This window comes from Salvelinus fontinalis, chromosome 2, assembly GCF_029448725.1.
Source record: "Salvelinus fontinalis isolate EN_2023a chromosome 2, ASM2944872v1, whole genome shotgun sequence".
Classification (NCBI taxonomy): domain Eukaryota; kingdom Metazoa; phylum Chordata; class Actinopteri; order Salmoniformes; family Salmonidae; genus Salvelinus; species Salvelinus fontinalis.
In genome coordinates, this window is record NC_074666.1 from 30,684,820 (window position 1) to 30,699,154 (window position 14,335).

General features: G+C 41.2%; 1 protein-coding gene across 1 annotated transcript; it reads left to right on the forward strand.

Annotated features, from left to right (window-relative positions):
- Positions 1 to 3,171: 3,171 nt before the first annotated feature.
- Positions 3,172 to 4,984, forward strand: LOC129868759 (prolactin-releasing peptide receptor-like). The gene has a single exon (XM_055942977.1). It carries the CDS (start codon positions 3,172 to 3,174, stop codon positions 4,321 to 4,323), a length of 1,152 nt encoding a protein of 383 aa, XP_055798952.1. The 3' UTR covers positions 4,324 to 4,984.
- Positions 4,985 to 14,335: the final 9,351 nt, after the last annotated feature.

Genomic DNA, 14,335 nt, shown 5'->3' on the forward strand with positions numbered 1-14,335 from the left:
TGAAAAAGCAAAAACAGGCTTTTAGAAATGTTTGCAAATGTATTAAAAATAGAAAACTTAAATATCACATTTACATAACTATTCAGACCCTTTACTCAGTGCTTAGTTGAAGCACCTTTGGCAGAAATTACAGCCTTCAGTCTTCTTGGGTATGACGATATAAGCTTGGCACACCTGTATTTGGGGAGTTTCTCCCATTCTTCTCTGCATATCCTCTCAAGCTCTGTCAGGTTGGATAGAGAGTGTCGCTGCACAGGTATTTTCAGGTCTGTCCAGAGATGTTCGATTGGGTTCTGGCTGGGCCGCTCAAGGACATTCAGACTCGTCCCAAAGCCATTCCTGCGTTGTCTTGGCTGTGTGCTTAGGGTCATTGTCCTGTTGGAAGGTTTTTCGAGTCTTATTGCAAAGGTTCTGAATACTTATGTGAATAAGGTATATATTTTTTTTATATAAAAATGTATAAAAACCTGTTTTTGCTTATCATTATGGGGTATTGTGTGTAGATTGATGAGGGAATGTTTTTATTTAATCAATTTTAGAGTAAGGCTGTAAAGTAACAAAATGTGGAAAAAGTCAATGGGTCTGAATACTTTGCGAATGCACTATCTGTGTTCCAGAGTCAAATCAAATTGTATTTGTCACATGCGCTGAATACAACTGGTGTAGACTTTACCATGAAATGTTTGTTTACGAACCCTTCCCAATGACAGTTAAAAAAAATAGTAACACAATAGAATGCAATAAAATACAGAAGAACGTAGCTATATACAGGGAGTAGCAGTACCAGATCAATGTGCAGAGGTAGATATGTACATGAAGGCAGTGTAAAGTGACTAGGCATCAGGATAGATAATAAGTCAAGAGCAGTGCATTTGCCATACCAAGCGGTGATGCAGCCAGTCAAGATGCTCTCAATGTTGCATCTGTAGAATGTTTTGAGGATCCGAGGGCCTATGCCAAATATTTTCAGCCTCCTGTGGGGAAGAGGTGCTGGCGTGCCCTCTTCCTGACTGTATGGGTGTGTGTGGACCATGTTAAATCATTAGTAATGTGGACGCCAAGGAAATTGAAACTCTCGACCCGCTCTACAACAGCCATGTGGATGGGGTGTGCTTTCCCCTCTTTCTCCTATAGTCCACAATCAGGTCCTTGGTCTTACTTACGTTGAGGGAGAGTTATTGTCCTGACACCACACTGCTAAGTCTCTGACCTCCTCCATGTAGACTGACTCATCAGTAGAGAGTGTTCCAGAGTAGAGAAACTCACAGTAGCTACTGTAATGGAGTACTGGCAGTGTCTGCTGTGGCAGGTGGGAAGGTGCAAAAAGATCTAATCTCTTTAATGTTAATCTCAAAGTGCACAAAATTCATGCATTATACTGTTGAAATTCCTTTTTTTTTTTTTTTGCAAGGGTAGGATGCCCCTGGACCCCCCTACTGGCTTTGGGCTATGCCACAAATGTCTTCAAATTCTAGAAATGTCCTGATTTGTGCATTACAATTTCAAAAATATTTAATTCAAATTAAATATCTTAATACAAATTCAAAATAATGTTATTCAAATTAAATTTCTGTTGGCACTGAAATCACTCCATAGTCTCTCTTCTGACTTCTTAGGCTACAGTATATTTGAATGGGGAAGTCAGGTTTGTTTATAGTTAATGGGATTGTCATTTTGTTTTGCTGAAAACACTCCAAAAACTACTTTATGTTAGTACCTTGTGTTCCCATCCTAATCCTACTCCTACTGAATACTGCTTTGAGTCTGGCTGTGTCTGTTTTCAGGCTTGGACTGCAGGAGTCTGTTAGAAAATTATAGAAAGTACAGAGCCGCATTTTGCTTCTACATGTATGGTGACTTAGCACTCTCTCTCAGCTGAAGGTTTACTGTGGTGTGTAGGTCTGTAGGATTACCCCTGGTCTTTGGCTCTGATTGCCTCTCCCTAATATCACAACAAGGAAACGCAACAGAGATGGACAACAGTGGGGAGCTGTGTGGATTTTCACATTTTGTGTGTACTGTACATAAAGCATACCAGAGACAGAAACCTACCATAAACAAGACACAGAAACACATAGCAAATGGATAAAGATATATATATTTGCAGGTAATATGAGGTGTGTGTCGATAGCACACTGATGAGGTTAGACAGAGAGAGCAGTAAGGGGAGAGCACACAGTTCACACACTCACACACAGACACCCAATCACTCACACAGACACCCACTCTCACACACAGACACCCACTCAGAGTGGAGGGAGGCAGCTGCTCCAGGTTTGAGAACACTGCGCAGATCAAAGCCAAGTAGAAGAGAGTGAAGGACTGACAGGTTGAATGGATGGACAGACGGACAGACGGACAGACAACAGACAGGCAGGCAGGCAGACAAACAGACAGATAGGAGCCATCAGGGTGAGAGCTGAGAGAAGAGAACACAGAACACTCATCTCTACACTACAGGATTGCAAACCTCTGCACAGGTACTGTACACTCTCCTTTACTTGCAAATACTCTAAACCTCTTATTGTCTCTACAAAAATGTGTTTTGTGTTATAGAGATAATGATAGATGAAACAGAATAGAACAGAATTCCAGTCACTGGAATAGAAAACGGCATACATTGGGAATGTATTTAAAGTCTATTTATCAATTAAAATAATAATAATCAGAAATAGCCAGTGGACAGTTCCACCAGCTATATAATCCCAGATTATCAAACTAAAATACCAGCAGTTCTGTTGTAGGTTTGATTGGACACAGCTGTTGCTCTACCTGGGATAATCAACAGGATTTCAAATTATTTAAAATGTTAAAGAGATTGGCATTTTCCCATATTGCACTTGAGTAATGGAACTGTGTACAGCTGTTTTTATCCAATATTGTTGTATCGCTTTCCTAGGAAATGATCTTATGCTGAATAGTAGGATTTCCATAAAAATCATCCAACAGTTACTGTAGTCTCATTGAGGAAAATACATAGTGCTCTTTGCTCTATTTCTTTACATGCATATTTCTGTTTTTTAATTTCAGAAAGCTTCAACCCACCTTTAGTTTTTTTATTATTGTACTGCAAAAAAATAAAGCTCTCTCAAATTGTAAATCAGTGATTGGCTTAAAACACTCACACACAGCTGTGTGTATCTTCATTCTATTTACCAGTTCTGGTTAGAGATGGAGCCAGTGTTGGAGAGGTCTGTGGGTGGCTCCTCCAATGCCAGCCTGGCAGTACCTCCTCTGAACCGCAGTGACCCAGTAGAGTTGTTCTCAGGTCTGCAGTTACTGCTGAGCTACCGCCCTCTGTTCATCCCTCTCTACTGCCTCCTGGTGGCCGTGGCCTGTGTGGGCAACTCCCTCCTACTAGCATGCATCCTGGCTGACAAGAAACTCCACAACGCCACCAACTTCTTCATAGGCAACCTGGCTGCAGGCGACCTGCTCATGTGTCTGAGCTGTGTCCCTCTGACTGCTTCCTACGCCTTCGAGTCTGAGGGCTGGCTGTTTGGCCGGCCGCTCTGCCACCTGGTCCCCCTGCTGCAGACCTCCACCGTCTTTGTCTCTGTGCTGTCCCTCACGGCCATCGCTGTGGACCGCTATGTGGTGGTGGTTCACCCTGTGAGGAGGAGGATCTCCCTGAGGGGGTGTGGGGCGCTGGCGGTGGGGATGTGGCTTCTGTCCCTGCTCCTGGCAACTCCTCCTTCCCTCCACACGCGCTACGTAGACTTGCGTCCCAGCGGGCTGGAGCTGGTGGTGTGTGAGGAGTTCTGGCCAGACTCAGACCACCTGCGGCTGCTCTACTCCTTCTTCATCCTGCTCACCTCCTACCTGCTTCCCCTGTTGTCGGTCAGTGTGGCCTACTGCGGCATTACAGCCCGGCTCCGTCAGCGCTGTCTCCCTGGGGCGCCCTCCCACAGCCTGCATCGCTGGAACAGGACGAAGAGGAAGACCTTCTCTTTGCTGGTACTGTCTGTGCTCTCCTTCGCCTTCTGCTGGCTGCCCTTGCAGGTACTCAACCTGCTACTGGACCTGGACCAGGACTTCCTTCTGGTGGGAAAACGCCACGTCAACCTGCTGCAGGTGTGCTGTCACCTGCTGGCCATGAGCTCTGCCTGCTACAACCCCTTCATCTACGCCTCGCTGCACAGCAAGGTGCGCTTGCGCCTCCGTGACTACCTGAGACCCCTGACAGGGCGGGGCCGCCAGAGCAGCCTGCTCTCCCAGCATGCATTACAGCACAACACTAACACCTGTCTCAGCATGGTGTCTGAGCAGCCAATCAGAGAGGAGCAGGAAGGGCCACAGACCAATGCTGACAACTCCTTCTGAAAGATGAGACACGCACTCTCCACACTCAGAGAGGACAGGGCTCAGGATAAGGTGATGTTGCGAGAGGTTACCGGTGGTACTGCTGTTGATTTGACTTTAGGTTTGCCTCCACACCCATCTCCCTAATGCTCTTCTCCCTGACCCTCTCCCGGGTTCTCACCTCTCAGTAATTCAGTTAGCCCCACTCTCTCTAAGCGTTCTGTGAAAAGTCTATAGCACCATAGTACTCAGTGTCCTACCTGAGGCCAGTGTTGTTTTGATGCTTGTTTTAATGTCCTCCAGCTCCCCTGAAGGTGCACACTACCAATCCCTCAAATGAGATTATGGCCAATGGATGATGAGTGAACAAGGGTGGCACAGAGGTCTCTGTATATGCCTTTCTGTTTCTCTCTTTCTGTCACACTCTCTCTTACTCTCAAGTTGTCAGCTGTACAGCACTGATATTATGCCTCAACTGTGAGTGTGTATGCTGATTGTCTAGATTGTCACTCTGCATGTTTGTCATAGTTATCTCCCACAGCATACTGTACATAATTCAAAATGATCTTTTCACAAACTGTTACAAGTGATTCTGTCAAGTAACATTTAATGTTTATGATAGTGTCAGTGTATTATGGCATATAGTTTTACCTCATACATCTGCAAGAATAGTTGGAAAAGGGAGGCGCCTGTATAGTAGGTCACCATTACTTGTTCAAGCTTACTTGTATATCATAGATGTACCAAACTGTGAATAAACAGGTTTCCTCCCCAATGATGTTGACTCTTCCTATCCTGTAGTTACTGTGGTCTGGACTAGAAGCAAAGACACCTGTGTGGGTCGAGCGGTTTTAGTCAGTGTTCTGTGACAACCATTGTCCCTGTATGGAGCCCAGGAACTGGGGAGATTCAAAGAAATTATGTTGAGTGAAAACACAGGTCAGGTGAGCACCTGGATAAACCTGGTATTATGTTGAAACTCCCAGCTGTGTCTCTCAACTTGTATACACAAAGGGTCCTCTATTTTACTATATTTCCACACCTCACGACCGCTACCATATGTACACAAACACACATACACACACACACACACACACACATCCGTCTCTCATGTTACCTGCAAATCTCCATATCCGTTTTCTATGCCCTTGTGATACAGTATACATGCGGTGTCGTTCTGGTTTCCTGTGTCTTGTGGTGCTTTATTGAAGGTTATGGTAGGTTTCAGTCTTCCTGGTTTGCTGTATCTAGTTCTCTTGTGGTACTGCAGAAGGTTCTGTTAGGTTGAGCACCAAACACAAAACCTAACGTTGAGTAATCACCAGCGTTGGTATCCCAGGGTCACAGCCTATGCTTTGTTTATCAATCATGACTGATATTAAGTTCAACCGTGTGAACTCTATGTGACATGTTATATTCTCCCCCTTGTTCCTCTCTGAATAAAGCCTGACAGGGCCGCCTAATGCACTAGCCCCTCACAGGGGTGAGAAAAGGCCCTCTAAAGAGCATTCTCATGTCAGAAACTGGGAAGAATTCTCGGACGTCAAAGGTCATGCAGGCTGATGAAAGCACAGCTGAAAGTAAAGTATAGATCTGCAGTGCTGTCTGCTCCCTCTGCTGACTATCAGTCCCTAGCAGGGATGTACAGTAACAGTGTTAGCCTCTTAAAGTGCCAACCGCAAGAAGAACCTAGAGCTCTGTTATATTTAATGGATTATTGATAAATCCAGAAAATGTAGGAGGCTGTTGCGAATCTTTATGTAACCTCCTTACATACCTATAAACTCCTCCAGACTACAATATTTACACATACTGTGGTAAAAATGCTAAATATGATAGGTCCTATGTGTGATTTGGCAAAGATTGAGCTAGGGTTTCCCAACTGTGGTTTGATTGTGTACATCTTTCCATTGTAATGGATGACCATGTGCTAAAGACTGAAAAGGTAATCTCATCTGCTGACAGCAGGAAACACTGATAGACATGAATAGAATCCAGGAGTCATGTATTGTGTTGTGTACACATTACAATTTTATCCCATAATAATACAGATTCTATTTCATGCCAAGCTGCATAGAAGCACTTTCTGTATTTTGAGTGATAAACAAGGCACGGGTGCATCTGTATTAGTAATTAGCAGGGAAGGAAACAGCGAGGAGAGGAGAGGAATGCGCAGACAGACAGAGCTCCTCAGCCTCAACTCAACGCAGAGGAGGACCAGGCTCATCAGCCCTGAAGAGCCCTCAAGAGCCTGGGCAATGGTAAACACGCACACACACAAACATACACAGTACCAGTCAAAAGTTTGGACACATCTAATCATTCAAGGGTGTTTCTTTATTTTTACTATTTTCTACATTGTAAAATAATAGTGAGACATCAAAACTATGGAATAACACATGGAATAATGTAGTGACCAAAAAGTGTTAAACAAATCAAAATATATGTTATATTTGTGATTCTTCAATGTAGCCACCCTTTTCCTTGATGACAGCATTATCATGCTGAAACATGAGGTGATGATGAGGGCGGCCTCAGGATCTCATCACAGGATCTCCGTGGATTCAAATTGCCATAGATAAAATATAATTGCGTTTGTTGTCCATGGGTTATGCCTGCCCATACCACAAAGACGTGGCACTCTGTTCACAAGGTTGACATAAGCAAACCGCTCGCCCACATAACGCATTACACATGGTCTGCAGTTGTGAGGCCGGTTGGTCGTGCTGCCAAATTCAACAAAACGACATTGGTAGAGAAATTAACATTAAATTCTTTGGTAATAGATCTGGTGGACATTCCTGCAGTCAGCATGCCAATTGCACGCTCCCTCAAAACTTCAGATATCTGTGGCATTGACACATTTTAGCGTGGCCTTTTATTATCCCCAGCACAAGATGTGCCTATGTAATGATCAGGCTGTTTAATCAGCTTCTTGATATGCCACACCTGTCGGATAGATGGATTATCTTGGCAAAGGAGAAATGCAAACAAATTTGTGCCAAAAATGTAAGCGAAATATGCTTTTAGTGCATATGGAACATTTCTAAAATCCTTTATTTCAGCACATGAAACATGGGACTAACACTTTACATGTTGCGTTTATATTTTTGTTCAGTGTAATTAAAGAGACTGGAGCTACGCTACTATCGTATCAGTATACTGGTCTGTCTGTCTGGAGCTCAACTGCCTCTCCTCCCTAGGGTTGATGTCCGCGGCCACACGGAATCGCCGTTTTATTCTTATTTTAATCACAGTTTAATTCATCAAAATCCGTCTGATTAAGCTAGAAACTTCTAGGTTTTTGCATGGGCTGCATCTCAATCGTCTCAATGTCGGACTTCCACCGAATATGCGGAAGGCAGCTGACGTACAGCGCTGTTTTTCAGAACAGGATTATCCCCTATAACTTGTCTTCTCCTGAAAATGTCTGTAAAGTCTGAACGGTTTGAGCAAAAAACGAATGTGACCCTACTATGGAAAGCTGAGACTCTCACGGATGTTTTGCTCTATGACGCCAACAAGGTTCACAGGACTCGTCTGAAGTCATTCCCTTCGGTGTGCCGATTGAATATTTTTTCTCATGGAAACTTCTGTCAAATCCGAATGGTTTGAGTTACAAACTAATATGACCCCACTATGATAAACTGAGATTCTCACAAAAATGAAGATATTGACCGTTCTGCTCTACAACGCCGACAAGCTTCACAGGACTCATGAGAAGTTCACCTGTCCTGTAAAAAAAAAAAAATGAATAGACTTGAATAGGCTTTTTTGGACCCAAGGTTACACATGTAACCTTTGTCTTTGTCCCAGAAGCTTTCCTATATCTCTCAGATGCATTTCAGACACCTCAAACCATACTTCCTTTAGATTCATTTTTGGACTATCTTTTTTTGCCATATATGAATGTGTTATTCAAAGCATTTCTATGGGCTAATAGCAGTAAGGCCAAATTCTATTTTTCATCAGATCATTCTTTTTTTTGGGGGGGGGGGGTATACCTCCAGGGGTCCTAAAACTCAAAATAAAATAGCTAAACGGTCCTTCTTATGTTATGGCCATATTAAAACAATGACATATGTTAGCTTAGTAGATATTTCCATCTAAAGGCTTAGACTCTTATTAAACTTCAACTTGACACACCTGACATTTCTTGTAACATTAGTTGAAGTATTATGGACTGGTCCAAGTAATTTAATCCATAGGAGCCTAAAGATGTCCCAGTCAAGCACTGTGAGCAATCATGAAGAATCAGTCAATGAAATATGTTACCTCAGAATTCACTGACGTAAGTGTGATTCAGTGCAACTTCATAGGTAGTATGATGGTGGTGCGGCCCTACAGCTATGTAGCCACCAGGTGGCATCAGAACATTCAAACCTGATGAGATTTACCCAGACCAGTCACCCTTCAAAAGTTGTAAATGCAGACAGCAAATTATCGATGCATTTCAATGGCACCTTAACTATTCCCTAAATATTTAACCCGCACATTAGGAGCTCCAGCAGAGTTCCACCTCAGCTTTATAACTGACACTATCTTTACATCAGTCAAGTGGAAAAGGCTATACGGACACCCCTGATCTGCAAACCAATATTTAATTTCAGAATTGGTTAAAATTAGGTAAAGGTTAGGGTTAAGGTAAGGGTCAGTTTGAGTTTTTAGTAGTCGTTTTGCAGGTCAGCAGTGTCCTAACAGAGTGGCTGTGGACCTTTCTTCCCTGGGGCTAAAGGTCCTGAAGCTTCTGCTCATGTGCAGGATTCTCTACTTATGCACATTCTCTGCTCTACTCATGGAGAATGGTGCTTGCTTAAAAAAGTTAGATCAAAGTTGAATACATTTCTACAAGACCACATAATGATAGTATTATACCAAATATAATGTTACTGTAAGACAAAAACACCACCATATTTCTTATGAGATTTTAGGATGATTGTGCGAATGATCACATTTTTTCTCTCATGTCAACAACGTGTCATGAGTCAACAACGTGTGCCACTAGGCAAATTATAATGCCTTCAGAAAGTACTCACACCCCTTAACGTTTCCCCATTTTTTACAAAGTGGGATTAAATTGATTTAATTGTAATTTGTTGTCTACGATCCACACAAAATACTCTGTAATGTCAAAGTTGCAGAAAAAAATCAAATATTTGTAAAAAAATATATATATTAGTGTTTTATTTTCTATATATCTTGATTTTCTTTGGGGGTAAGTCTCTAAGAGATTTCCACACCTGGATTGTGCAACATTTGCTCATTTATTCTTTTCAAAATTCTTCAACCTCTGTCAAATTGGTTGTTTTTCATTGCTAGACAACCATTTTCAGGTCTTGCCATAGATTTTCAAGTAGATTTAAGTCGAAACTGAAACTCGGGAACATTCACTGTCTTCTTGGTAATCAACACTAGTGTAGATTTGGCCTTGTGTTTTAGGTTATTGTACTGCTGAAAGGTGAATTCATATCTCAGTGTCTGGTGAAAAGCAAACAGAACCAGGTTTTCCTCTTGGATTTTGCCTGTGTTTAGCTCCATTCTGTTTCTTTTTTAACCTGAAAAACTCCCCAGTCCTGAACGATTACAAGCCTACTCATAACATGATGCAGCCACCATTATGCTTGAAAATATGGAAAGTGGTACCAGTAATGTGTTGTATTGGATTTGCTCCAAGCATAACACTTTGTATTCTGGTCAAATTTGCTTTGCCACATTTTTTGCAAAATTACTTTAGTGTCTTGTTGCAAACAGGATGCATGTTTTGGGATATTTAGTATTGTGGATTAACTACAATGTTGTTGATCCATCCTTAGTTTTCTCATATGACAGCCATTAAACTCTGTAACTGTTACCATAAAGTAAAGTCACCATTGTCCTCATGGTGAAATCCCTGAGCGGTTTCCTTCCTTTCTGGCAACTGAGTTAGGAAGGACGCCTGTATCTTTGTTGTGACTGGGTGTATAGATACACCATCCAAAGTGTAATTAATAACTTCACCATGCTCAAAGGGATATTCAATGTCTGCTTTACCCATCTACCAATAGGTGCCATTCTTTGAGAGGCATTGGAAAACCTCCATAGTCTTTGTGGTTGAATCTGTGTTTGAAATTCATTGCTCGACTGAGGGACCTTACAGATAATTAATTGTGTGGATACAGAGATGAGGTAGTCATTAAAAAATTATGTTAAACACTATTATTGTACACAGTGAGTCCATGCAATTTATGTGACTTTTTAAGAGCATTATTCTCCTGGATTTATTAGGCTTGACTCAAGACATTTCAGATTTTAATTTTTAAATACTTTAAAAAAAAAAAAAAAATTTAATCCACTTTGACATTATGGAGTATTTTAATCCTGTCACGCCCTGACCATAGATTGCTTTGTATGTTTCTATTTTTTGTTTGGTCAGGGTGTTATGTGGGTGGGCATTCTATGTTTGTATGTCTATGTTTTCTATTTCTATTGTGTTTGGCCTGGTATGGTTCCCAATCAGAGGCAGCTGTCAATCGTTGTCTCTGATTGAGAACAATACTTAGGTAGCCTGTTTTCACACTTTGGTTGTGGGTGGTTACTTTCTGTTTAGTTGCACCTTTCAGAACTGTTCGTTTTGTCGTTTTTGTTCGAGTGTTCATATTTATTAAAAGTATTATGAATACTTATCACGCTGCACTTTGGTCCTCTTCTCCTTCTCCCGACGACATTCGTGACATATCCATTTGAAAATCAAGGCTGTAAAACAACAAAATGTGGAAAAAGTCAAGGGATGTGAAGGCACTGTATGTACTTTGATTTAAACAAAACACAGATTTATTAACACCATCTTCTAAACAATTTGCTCACTGTACATAATTCAAAACAACACTGTACATAACTAAGAACATGTAAATGCATATCCCCATGCAACTGAATGAGATCACATGGTTGGCATGCAGATGCTGCATGGAAGTTTCACGGTAGAATTATAATTTACAATTGACAGTAAGAAATCGAATGGAGGTTGACCACAAAAATGTGTGCATAGAGGTAAATAAACACATGGGCAGAACATGATACAGATCTTTCCGGGAGGGCGAGACCAACAGTTTATATATACTCTAGATGTATACTCTAGAGTCTAGATGAAGCCACTGTGCCTCCAAATATTTTGGAAGCTATAGAAATGCATTTGTTAATGTCTACATTTGTTTTTGCCACATTTTTTATATTACACACACCTTAATGCATACTTTTACATTATATTATGTGAGCTAAACATAAAGTATACATTTTTTTAAAGTTCTAATGTTATTGTCCCCACTACATTAAGAAAATACTTAAATACATGTACACTGAACAAAACTATAAAGCTACATGTAAAGTGTTGGTCCCATGTATCATGAGGTAAAATAAATGATCCCGGCATTTCTCTCAAATGTTGTGCATAAATTTGTTTAAATCCCTGTTAGTGAGCATTTCTCCTTTGCCAAGATAATCCATCCACCTGACAGGCGTGGCATATCAAGAAGCTGATTAAACAGCATGATCATTACACAGGTACACCTTGTGCTGGGGACAATAAAAGGCCACTCTAAAATGTGCAGTTTTGTCACAACCCAATGCCACAGATGCGATAAGCTACCTCCAACGTAGTTTTAGAGAATTTGGCAGTGAGTTCAACCGCCCTCACAACCGTGTATTGACCACATGTATGGTGTCGTGTGGGCGAGCGGTTTGCTGATGTCAACGTTGTGAACAAATCAAATGCATTTTTATTAGTTGCATGCGCCGAATACAACAGTGAAATGCTTACTTACAATCCCTTAACCAACAATGCAGTTCAACAGAGTGCCCCATGGTGACGGTGGGGTTATGGTATGGGAAGGCATAAACTACGGACAACGAACACAATTGCATTTTATCGATGGCAATTTTAATGCAGAGATACCGTGAAGAGATCCTGAGGCCCATTGTCGTGCCATTCATCTGCTGCCATCACCTCATGTTTCAGCATGATAATGGACAGCCCCATGTCACAAGGATCTGTACACAATTCCTGGAAGCTGAAAATGTCCCAGTTCTTCCATGGCCTGTATACTCACCAGACATGTCACCCATTGAGCATGTTTGGGATGCTCTGGATTGATGTGTACTACAGTGTGTTCCAGTTCCCGCCAATATCCACCAACTTCGCACAGCCATTCCACAATCAATAGCCTGATCAACTCTGTGAAGGATATGTGTCACGCTGCATGAGGCAAATGGTGGTCACACCAGATACTGACCGGTTTTCTGATCCACGTCCCTACCTATTTTTAAAAAGTTATCTGTGACCAACAGATGCTTGTCTCTATTCCCAGTCATGTGAAATCCATAGATTATGGCCTAATTCATTTATTTCAATTGACTGATTTCCTCATATGAACTGTAACTCAGTAAAATCTTTGAAATTGTTGCATGTTCTGTTTATATTTTTGTTCAGTATACATTTGTCCTTCAAACATTTAATTGAAATACTGTAGAATTCCATTTATTACTAAGGACTGCTTCTTCTGGAGAGTGCCAATATGGCTGACCGGTGGCTTCAAAAACCCTCTTATTGGCCAATACATAGCATCAGCAATCCAGGGTTTCCACGGGGTATAACAGGCAGCCAGTAACCTACAGATCTGCAGCCTCGGCCTTACATCTAAGGGGATATCTCTGAAATAACCATAGATTGAAATTTAAATGCATTTACTTAATTGTAATCGCACAAAATTATATAACTCTCCTGTCAGTCATCGTTCCATTAAATCAGAATAACTGCTATATAGGCAAAAACAATTGAATAAAGCAATGTGTCAGACATCACTTGCCTAATCATGCAGCCAAATGTACAGAAATATCTTACTTGATGTTCTCTCACACACATGGAATCACAGGAGGTCTAAGGACAATTTTACAAGATTTAATTTATTCACTATTATACAGATCACATAAGGCCTTCATCGTCATACACCATTCTCAGTCAGACAAATCCCATGGTTTGCTGTTGATGAACAGTACTTCATCTTTCACTTACTATTTCACTTTTGTATTATTATGTTGTCACACTTTCATGTTTTAAAATAATGATTTGTTGAACCTTCTCCCTTGGTGTGTTGTTAAATCATGCACTAAACTGAAGTGGCCTTAAACCATTCACAAAATTGTAAAAATGTGACTTTCAAATCATTGAAATGCACACTAAAAAAATGTTCTACCATTGACTAAAGGGCAAAGTGTTAGACCCCCTAACATACAAATAAACAACCATTTTACTATTGTATGCTCTTGCCTTTTTTTCTTCAATGAACTGCAGATCTGTCAAAGTTGTCAGAAATGATGTGATGCAGCCACATTAATCCTCTGAGCCAAAGTCACATTCTACTGGGACAATTTGTTTTTCCTATCCATCTCCAATTTGGTCTGTTGTGCGTGTGGTAATAATGTACAGTACTGGGTGAAGAGTCACTGCAGCGTTAGTATATTGATCACAGAGACAACTGCCTCCCACAGCAGGAAAACACAGAGTACCAGTGAGTGATCCCAAGTATTGAGTAGAGTTGACCCTCAATACAACCAATAGTTTTGACTGATCTGTTCTGAGCAGGCAGCATGAGAACAATCCAACATGGCCGACAGAGTACCGCCATGCCTCCTGGCCAATCCTCAGTCAACCCCAAAAGGTGCCTGTGACAATGCTTTTATCTTATATTGATAGAATACAGAATATACCAGGAATATTCATTAAACTACTTTACCTTGACTACTTGTTTTTTTTTTTCAACAAGAGAGAGGACAATTAAACACCAACATAAATCCCATAGAACACTGGAGCTAGTTACTCTATGCTTTGTTGACATTCCTGGGCATGAGTCCATACATCTCTATAGGATATACTATACTGTTATTACTGTACAGTAGTTTGTTGCCGTGGTAGTGTTTTCTGTATGCACACCTTGCCTCAGTTTAAGATGAGTACAAAGAGTTCTACTGGCTAGACACCCATAGCAACATATCCGGCATCATT

What these genes read in the sequence shown, in the direction of transcription:
- LOC129868759 (XM_055942977.1), top strand. Translation starts at nt 3,172, where the DNA reads ATGGAGCCAGTGTTGGAGAGGTCTGTGGGTGGCTCCTCCAATGCCAGC.